At 45.6% G+C, this 9627-nt stretch overlaps 2 protein-coding genes across 2 annotated transcripts; both read right to left on the reverse strand.

Moving 5' to 3' along the window:
• Positions 1-535: 535 nt before the first annotated feature.
• On the reverse strand, positions 536-2849 carry znrd2 (zinc ribbon domain containing 2). Its single transcript, XM_053848190.1, has 4 exons — positions 2746-2849; positions 2184-2335; positions 1699-1783; positions 536-1624 (listed from the first exon to the last, which is right to left on the reverse strand). Exons 1-4 carry the CDS (start codon positions 2759-2761, stop codon positions 1173-1175), a joined length of 705 nt encoding a protein of 234 aa, XP_053704165.1. The 5' UTR covers positions 2762-2849; the 3' UTR covers positions 536-1172.
• Positions 2850-3010: 161 nt separating this feature from the next.
• Positions 3011-9102, reverse strand: arr3a (arrestin 3a, retinal (X-arrestin)). The gene is made up of 17 exons (XM_053848189.1): positions 9014-9102; positions 7053-7088; positions 6524-6554; positions 6137-6197; positions 6023-6067; positions 5754-5944; positions 5627-5686; positions 5487-5563; positions 5290-5425; positions 5147-5231; positions 5010-5082; positions 4801-4938; positions 3851-3934; positions 3744-3767; positions 3625-3674; positions 3494-3513; positions 3011-3423 (listed from the first exon to the last, which is right to left on the reverse strand). Exons 2-16 carry the CDS (start codon positions 7058-7060, stop codon positions 3509-3511), a joined length of 1068 nt encoding a protein of 355 aa, XP_053704164.1. The 5' UTR covers positions 7061-7088; positions 9014-9102; the 3' UTR covers positions 3011-3423; positions 3494-3508.
• Positions 9103-9627: the final 525 nt, after the last annotated feature.

Genomic DNA, 9627 nt, shown 5'->3' on the forward strand with positions numbered 1-9627 from the left:
AGACAGAAGGACACTGTATTGCAGGGTGAGAGAAAACAAAGCGTCTATTCCTGAGTTTCAGCTGTGTCATTCCAAGAGTGTAACCTCAACGTAAGTCTGTATGTCTGTTGTGCATCTTGTAGGTCAAGGCACAGGGATTTTCCTCGCTGAGAGAAGGCATGTATTTTTAGCAAGGGAGGAGGGCAGGGCTGGACAGACAGAGGCAGCTGTGGCGGAGGAAACAACAGTGTCATGACTCAGTCATTCTAATATTACTCGACTGTGTGACTCCGCTCACACTTACCATCACGCAGCGAGGGATGAGTTCTGCTTTCCATGACTTGGTGAAATGACTTCAGTGGCAGCAGGAAGCGAAGCCCCGTTTACATAACAAACAGAGAACAAATGTCTTCCAGACCATATTAAACAAAGAGAAAGAAACGTCACCAGAGCTTGAATATAAATTATCATCAAATTCCACCCAGACATCAAATATACCGAGTCAAAATAACGGAACAAAGAACGTGAAATAAATAAATGTCCGTGATCAAACACACATGATGTATCTTTGTTTATTGTTTCCAGGCAGGTCTGGAAGAGGGAAGGAGGAAAATTTGGGGCCATCGTGTGGAAAGAAAAGCAGGAACCGACTCGTCTCTTATCACGAACACGAGCTCATATTTTCTAATGTAATGGCTGTACAGAAAACAGCGTCACTCGTCCTGACGGTTAGATATTTACAAGGCAAAAGCTCCACCGTTCACAACAGCTGGACCATCAAACCAATCGAGCGGCCTGATGTGCGGACACATGGTTTCTATATGGTGACGAGCACTTTATTTGGATCACATGCTTGATTAAGCCACAGGCTGTGAGCGGACTACGATTCTCAGAAGCGTTTGTGACGCAACTTGATTCCCGGTGTTTGACACACCGATGCATTTTCTAAGAAAGTTTAAAATGGCTGCATTAATGACAGGAAATCATTCTAACTGATACTAATACTAACCTGATCTCCCCGTGTTGTCGGAGTCATGACGTAACATTGTATTCCACGTTTGATCCTGTTTTAAGTGCATGTTCGGACCGATCCTGCGCACAAACCCATGCGAGGACTCAATAATGTGAACAAACCAGAGTCAATAATCTGAAACGAGCTGAAGCAGGACCAGCATTCAGCCGTTCAGCCGAGGTTACTGGCTGAGCTCCCTCAGGCTCCTCAGCGAGTTGGCGCAGCTGGAAATGAGGCTGCACAGCTGGATGCTGGACTCCAGGCAGGCCGAACTCTGCAGCTGAGTGGTGGCCCAACGCATTTTGGTGAGGACGGCGTCCTCTGCATCCTGCAGGACAGGTCGGAGGGCGGTGTTCGGTGGAGAGATGGGCGGTCGAGTGGGCGGCAGGGTGGCCGTGACGGAGGGCGTCGCAGGACACGGCACCACGGCTGGAGGCAAGACGGCTCTTCCGCCTGCAGCGGCGCCCTCACAGTGCTCCGGTCTGGGCTGAGGTACTGACCCACTGGGAAGGCTGGTGGTGCTGCTGCTGGTGGTGGGTCCCCCGTTCAGTTCTGCGGTCTGAGATGGAGTCGGCGACATGGACGCCAGCTGCCGTTCTCTCACCTGAGACAAAGCCGCCTGAGCGTTCAGCGCTGTTCGGAGACACGGGACAAACGTCAGCAGCGCTCAGAGGGACGCATCGGTGAAACACCTGAGCTCCAGTTACCAGGGTTGTCCTTGTCTATATCAGAGTCCAGCTCCTGACACGAGACGCAGTAGTTTTTCTGCAGGCGGTCCTGAAGAAGAATGGTCTGAAGTGAAAGACACAAATCTTAGTCAGAGACTGGACCAGACGCAGACCAATTCAGGAACCATTTAATTGGAACATAGTTGCAGTTGACCCTTGAATGTCAGGGTTGCTTTACGTTTTTAAAAGTCATTTAATCTAACAATCTTTTTCAACATGGGTATGATTTCAAAGTGTCATTACATAAAAAAAACTGGAAAACAGTGTAACACAAACAAAATGAAAGAATATATCAATAATCTTGGTTGTGTCAGAACTGCTTACACATGGAATCAATGGCAGATGAGAATGTAAAGCTACACACATCTAAGACGGGTACTTTGTCATGACTTCGATAAGCATACTAATCTGACCTCTTTAGACCCAGCCACCGTCCACTTCATGACACATAAAATGCCACCTACCCCGCACACGTCACAACAGTCTCCCAGCATCTTGTATCCTTTGAGCAGGTAGTCTCCCATCAGTTTACTGATCTTATCCTGCCTCTCTCGCCGTGCCTGTATCACCTTCATCTCCGCCTCGGTGGGGGGCTCCCACTCGAAGTCTTCATCATCTGAGACGGGTCAGACAAGACACAGGTGGCGTCTTCAGTTTGACAAGTCGGCGTATTCCGCGGTCACATTTATACACTGATAAATTGCTGTCAGCGCCGCCGAACCTCAGCTTTGTGTCGAACAATAAGCCACTCCAAGGTTAGTGGGTCCAACACACATGCACAACAGCCCTTTGTCTGATCGTTTGGCGTGTTTTTAAAACTAGCTAGCCAGGAAACGATGACAAGCTATCGCGAGCAGGCTAACCTCAGCTTGCACAGGACACTAAAATACTCCACGTTTAAGTGACTCCAAGGTGAAATAAATGTAACGCCGATATTCGTTGCTCTAGGTCAATTCCAGTTTATGAGGTAAAAGCGTCAGAACATGATGCGTGAAAGTTAATAACATGGATAATAAGTCTACAAACCTCCATTCATAGCCATGTTGCTTCAGCGCTACTACACGTTGTACGCGATGACGTCGAGTACAGCGTCTTCTTCGGAAACGGGAAATCGCCCTGTGGTTATTTACTGCCACCTAGCGGTTGTATTTACAACGTCGCCAACAAGCCCTGCTTGGACTTCCTCCTCTGCTTGGTATTTCCCTTCACCACCACCACCATAAAATATAAAAAAAAATCCCCTATGACACAGACTCTTACATGTATTCAACTGAATAAATAAAATACAAAGCAATTTTAAAGTTTTTTATTTATTTATTTGAGTAGGTTAGGCATGGAGTCTTTCACAATCAACATAACAATCCTGAACAAGACTTAAGGAATACTTAGACAAATGTATGGGTGGAGTCCAGAAGAGTGGAACTTTTCAGGTCTCAATAAAGATGTCCTTTTGTAGCCAGCTCTTGTACTGGAGTCGTGGTAAACATGTACAGGCCTTTGTCTAGCTCCCTAAGCCTGACACTATGCTACTCTAAAACCAAGCACACGAACATGGAACATGAACAGAATCAGCCAGGGGACAGGTGCCACGTCTTCATGCGTCAAAAGTGTTGTTTTCGACCGTCTCGCGTCGTTTTCATCCTTCACTTCCCCACAGCATCTTCCTCTCTGGGTGTCTTCTCAACTTCCAGTGTGACATCTTCACTGCACAAAGAGCGGGGACCTTGAGACCAGAGCTCGAGCATGAAGCACAAACATCTCTCTGCGCACTTACATTGATGCTGTTCCTTTATTCTAGTAAGGACCGAGTGCAGTTGGTGAGTGAGGGGAAAAGGCAGATCAGTTAGTTCAATGAAGCGACGTGCTTGATCAGACATGTAAACAAAACAAGTGTTGAAAATTCACCTTCTGGTTTTGGGTGCATGAGCATCAACGGCAGCTCCACTGTCACATCACTGCAGGCAAAAGAGGACATTAAGAACAGCGACTTCACGATCAAGTCTTGGGAGGCGAACACCACTCACCTGGCCGTGAGGCCGCCCAGCAGGCTGCAGGGTAGAAAGACACGAGCGGTCACTTCATTTCACAGCACAAGAGCAACATGACACGCCTGAGTTCCCAGAGCACTCACCCTCCTCCAGCCACCATCAGGTTGATTTTCATCTTGTAGGAGACCAGGATTCCCAGCACCTCCTTTTCAACATTTTGCCGCAGACTGCAGTGAGGAATTGGATGAGAAGGTTAGAGGATTTGACTTTGTCAGGAGTTGTTTTTTCTGTCTGCTTGGACTCATGCGACAGAATGACACCGAGACAGTAAAGTTTAAACAGAATATTTGAAACACTTAAAAACAGCAGTCTGCTGTGTACGTCTACTTCAACTCAAAATTACTTGAACTTCAAGCATAGATTTCATGCATATGACGATCTAGGTGTAAAGGATTATGCGAGCCGGTGGGCGAAAACAGACTTATGGTCTTATTCTTAGGTCATTTGACTGGGAGGTTGTTTTGTTGTCATTCAGAGTTGGATGAAAGTGACTAGTACTTCCATTAAAGCACTAAATATTTGTAAGTCACAGAGTGTGAGCCTAATCTATAGGTCAGCGGTGAGAGGTCCTGAGGGGCCACATTATATACAGAGAGTGGCGCACAAGCCACATGAAAGAGTCCTAAATTGAGATGAACTTTTAATTTGTTGGTTAAATATTAGTGAAAAATGTAATACCATCATATGTTTGATACACGTTTTTCAGGTTATACAGATACATATCATCAATATTGGAAAATACTGGCAAGAGAACTAAGGCTAAAACATTTCAGGGACAAGAGATAATATTAACATATTAACAGTTCAATATGGAGCAACTTGGTTGGAATGTAAGAGGAAAAATGGATATGGAATGGGAAATAAAAAACCTGGACAATAGAGAATGAGCAATATTTGACATGGCAATGATTTCAAATAGTCAAATGTCTTTTGCCCTGACTGAACAAGACACATGAATTCCAGATCAAGGTACTTGCTAGTACTGAGACCATATCCTCTTTTGACACGTCCCTGGGCCGACTGAGCTACTCACAGGGTGGTGGAGGCCAGGTTAGTATCCTCGTCCTTCAGCCGTCCGTCCAGCGCCAGTCCTCTCTTCTCCTTGTTGTCAGCCAGCAGCGGCACGATGTTGAGAGTTGTTTCGAAGGTACTGGTGGCGTCCACCGTCTCTCTGGGGAGCATCAACGGACACATGTCCAGATCAGTCCTCCACTGACCGTTTCTCAAGTGCGTTCGACCTACGTGAATTCTTTTGTGAGGACACTCTTGGTGTATTTGTCCGCAGAGTAGAGGACGATGTCCGTGGTTTGGTCCACTGAAGGGACAGGAAGAGGATGAGCTCTGGCATGGTGCGTTCAGGAACCTTCTCCTCAACTCACCAACGATCTTGATCTTCTTGACCGTTTTGTTGCTCTCGTTGTTGACTTTGATTTTGATGGGGATCGTTTCTCCGTGGAAGTAGAGCTGGAAGAGAAGGCTCATGTACTGCTGCCAGACAGAAGCCCGATCCCTCACCACTTACGTCTTTTTCCATGGAAGCCTCTAGGTGCACCGGCTTGTCGGACATCATGAAGCTTTTGCAGAGCTCTGCTTTGGGCCCAGCCCCGATCTGAGACGGCGCATACTGGATTTTACGAATGATAAGGCGAGCCGTGTCCCTGCACAGGAGAAGAGTTGAGTCAAAAATAAGAGCACTAGGAAGAGGTGGAGACAACTGACTTCTTCTCGATCTTCTCGTCTGGGTTGGCCTTGTCCATGGCGAGGTAAGCCTTCACCTCAAAGTCCACGCCGCAGGCCTGAGCAGTGACAGAAGCAGATGAAGATGGGAAAATCCTATGTCTCTCTTTTCAAAGTGGTACCTTTCCCTTGTCGTCGGGTCCCGGCTGCAGGGAGACGGAGCACGGAAGGTTGTTTGGGATCTGCGGAGAAGGACAGACATGATGGACCGGCAGCCTTGAGTCACGTCCTGGTAGCCTGCGGACGCACATTGAAGGTGAAGGGGTAGGAGTTGTCCCCGGCCTTCTTCATCAGGGTGTCGTGCATGGGACTCAGCGCTGGTTTGTGGTTCTCGGGGTACATCTGGACGTGCGTGATCCAGATGTCCTTCCTGAAGCAGAGGCCCATCACGTCCAGGTCGTCACTACCGTAGCGGAAGGCACATGCCAGCTGCACGAAGACTGCGAGACAGCACAGACATCAATGCTCCTCTGGCTCTGGAAGAAACGGAGGCTGCTCTGTTCACAATGGAGCGTCACCTTTTCTGTCACCGAAATTAGAGGTGTCCAGCTTCACCACGCCGTCTGCAGAACGACAACACAAGTCGCACAGGTCACACACTGCCAGATGGACTGGATGATGAGGTCACTCACCGACTTGGTCCACTGAGGTCATGTGGTCCACATAGTCTCTCTTGCCGAGGTAGAGGGTCACCTGTGAGGCACGGTGTTTGACCATTAATCACAAACCATTTACACACGCACACACACACGTTTGTATCGCTGTCCTTGTGGGGACCTCTCCTGGCCATCACCCTTTCCCCAGCCTCTCCCCCTGAACCTAACCCTCCAGAACACATGACTCACCTGAACCAGGACTGAAACCAAGTTATAATCACCAATATATATTCTTCATCCTCAAATTAAAACGTAACTAATTCAGGACGCTACATTTTATCTTAATCTACTGGTCAATAGTCTGAAAAATGTCCCCAATTTTGGGTTAAACATGAGCACACACACACACAATCTTTGACTCACCCCTCCGTTTCCACTGGTCTTTTTGAAAACTCTGTGTAAAAAGAAAAACAAACTCAGTCAAAGGAGTCAAATAGATAGCGGCGGGTCGAGTTTGAGAGTCTTAGTTTTGATTCCAAGACGGCAGCTGGCTGACCGTCGCTAATCTCCTCGACTCTTTCATCCATTTAGGATAAAGCTGCTGCGCGGAGCGGCTTTATCTCATTTTAAGGTTGGCCCAGGTGAGCCAGCTCCAAGTGGTGTCACGGTGTTCTCAAACAGCCGCTTACGAGCGTAAGAACCTAAGAACCTGTTTGCTGGTTACATGTGGACCGCCACACCTCGAAGGTTGGGATCATCAGGCGGACCAGGTGACCCAGTCAGCATCAAGACTTAACAAGTCACTCTTTAGAGTGTAAATGCTCAGCCAATATTTGGACTCGTGCGAATTCAGAAGCTATGCCAGTTGTTTTGAATATGTTTCAAGCTTTAGTTTCGCAAGGATGAGCCGCAGTGGTCAGTGATGTTCTAAGCAGAGCATTGTCAGACTTACTTTGACATGTTCCCTGGATCTGCAGAAATGCTGGACCTGAGAACAAAAAAGAAAGAGGTCTCAGCGAGTGTCACGAGAAGGTCAGAGCATCCGAACATGAGCCGACTAATACGCTGATCCTCTGTCTCTACCTGTTGGCGATGACAGCTGGAGTGATGTTTTGTTGCAGAGTAGCTCAGGTAAATCCCTCAAATGAGATTACATCCTCAGCATTTAGATTCTGAGCTGATACTTGTTTTTGCTTTCTGCCAATGGGCCTCCATCCAACAGCGCCGCACCAAACCCCAGGCCGATTTGGACGACACGCACACGCCATTATGTCACAACGCGTCGCCTCGGCGGCTTGACTGGACTATTCCAAGGAACTTAAATGGATAAAAACGGGCAATCCGTAACTTGTAACAGCAGTCCTGGACTTAATTAGACTTTAAGTCCAAACAGTAGACTTTTATAGCTCCTAAATCGGGATCAAGTCGGCGGGGTAAATGTCAAAAGGGCAGTTATACACACCACTTTCATAGTTTTGCCTGAATCCACGTGTCAGATCAGTAGTTTGGGCTTCTGAACCACATGTCATACGCAAACTAAACTCAGGTGAGTCTGTCACAGCACGAGAAGGGCTTTATTGTGAAGAGGTTTCCTCATGTTTCGATGAAAAGCAGAATTCATGCCACACCAGAAATGAATGCATTAACGCTGGCCAGAGTCCTCTGCTTTCCAGGTACAACTCTGCAGTCTGCAGTGAATCACATTTCCAAAGTGCCAAACAGAAATATATGAAATGTGCGTTGCTCTTTCTTAGGTGCAGCGCAACTGTGGACTCTGACGTAGCTTTTCTTTTTGTTCATTTTTGGCTGTTACATCCCAGATTATCTCACATCAGACTTGATTAAGACAGAGAGGGCACAAGGGTGTCAGACAACCCGCGCCGAAGAAGAAATATCAAGATTTATGAATAAAAAATACTTGATGAGGAATAATGGTACAAACATGTAGAGTAAACTTACGTTCCGTCACAAACATATTTTGACATCTTTAGTTTGAGTTGTTTTATATTTTTCCATTAAATACATGAAAATGACTTGAAACCAAAGTTATTGTCATAAACACTTTTGCCATAAAAACAGAACTTTAAATGTTATGTTACTTTGAGACTCATTAACATGTGTTTTGTTTGTATGAAATGATTTGGCGACTCATCGTGACCACCCATTATCTGATTCATTCAAGTCAAAATGAAGTTTTGCCTTCTTTTATGATGAATGAAAAATATACAATTCATGATGCAAGTCCTCATTATTTTTAGTGAGATTATGTTTGTTGACCTGCAACTGTGTGATGCAAATATTATATGTGTAAATTACAAATGACGTGAGATCAGATGATAATTTAATTTGATATTGTCATGAAACATTTTTCAGATATTAAAGTTTCATGAACTTTACTCTTACTTTTCTACTTAATTTTTGGATTGTATCTCAATATTTTGTGCATATATTTTTCACCTTTAATCTTATTTATCTTCAGCATTATTATAAAAATGGATATATTGTCTCCAGTCATCTGCAGCTGCCACACAAAAAGATAGATTTCTCCCTTGTATTTTAATTAAAACTGAATCTTACTGAAGATTATCATCAATTTAATTGACACAAAAGAACAGGAGAAAACAAGCATCACAAAACACTAACCTTAACATATCCTAGCCAGTTGTATCTGTAACTGCCCATATGTTTAGATGAATTATGAAGGATTGGTCCTCAAGTTTAACTTCTTTGCTCCATTTTAGAGACCTAAAACCCGACTGGTGTCTCTCAGAGACGCTTCACTGCTACTGTCTCAGACCTGCACATCAGCGACGTCAACACATCATACAGCACAGAGTTGGATTCTCGCTCATTCTGTTCAAAACAAACACTCAAACGTATGGTCCATCCACCCAGAAGCTGCAGTCCACTCACCTCCTCTGAGTCTTCTGTGGTCTGTGGGAGTGAGAGGCGCCGTCGCTGCTGTCCAGCCGTCACTCACGCTTTTATACCTGGAGGATCCCTGCGCATCGTTTGGCTTTAGCTGCTTCATTATTGCAGCCGTTGCCTGCCTCTTAATCCAGTTAAGCTATCAGGGATTGGATTTTTTTTAGACTACAAAGGGTTTAAAAATAACAACACAGGGACAGACACGTACGAGCAGAATACCTGGCTGGCAGCAGTGCCGTCGTAGATGGCCTTTAATGGCTTCCTTTTGCCTCGGCGTTGGCCAATAACTCAAGGTCATGAACTTTGATTTAACCGTGTTTATCCCTATTTAAAGAATCATTGGAAGTTGGGTGGCTAAAGGCGTGTACGTGCGACTTGTTACTTAGAACTTGTTATTATTAACCTCCTGGGCGAGTATTAAGTGTTATTTAATACTTGTAATCTCAATTAAAAAAGTCACAGTTCTGGGAACTATATGAATTTGTTATGTAATGACCAAAGGAAAGGTTGCGTGTTTCAGCTGACAAAGAGAAACTTTATCTCCAAATAACAGAAAGGAGGTGACAACATTCCCAAAGAGAATTCCCTCTCCTGTCGTA

Source organism: Synchiropus splendidus, chromosome 17 (assembly GCF_027744825.2).
Source record: "Synchiropus splendidus isolate RoL2022-P1 chromosome 17, RoL_Sspl_1.0, whole genome shotgun sequence".
NCBI classification, from domain to species: Eukaryota; Metazoa; Chordata; class Actinopteri; order Syngnathiformes; family Callionymidae; genus Synchiropus; species Synchiropus splendidus.

What these genes read in the sequence shown, in the direction of transcription:
- arr3a (XM_053848189.1), bottom strand. An exon ending in GACCCGACGACAAGGGAAAG is followed by an intron (nt 5,564 to 5,626) that starts GTACCACTTTGA and finishes GTCACTGCTCAG; the next exon opens with GCCTGCGGCGTGGACTTTGA. An exon ending in CTGGGCGGCCTCACGGCCAG is followed by an intron (nt 3,675 to 3,743) that starts GTGAGTGGTGTT and finishes TTTTGCCTGCAG; the next exon opens with TGATGTGACAGTGGAGCTGC.
- znrd2 (XM_053848190.1), bottom strand. An exon ending in ACTGTTGTGACGTGTGCGGG is followed by an intron (nt 1,784 to 2,183) that starts GTAGGTGGCATT and finishes CTTTCACTTCAG; the next exon opens with ACCATTCTTCTTCAGGACCG. An exon ending in TATAGACAAGGACAACCCTG is followed by an intron (nt 1,625 to 1,698) that starts GTAACTGGAGCT and finishes GTCTCCGAACAG; the next exon opens with CGCTGAACGCTCAGGCGGCT.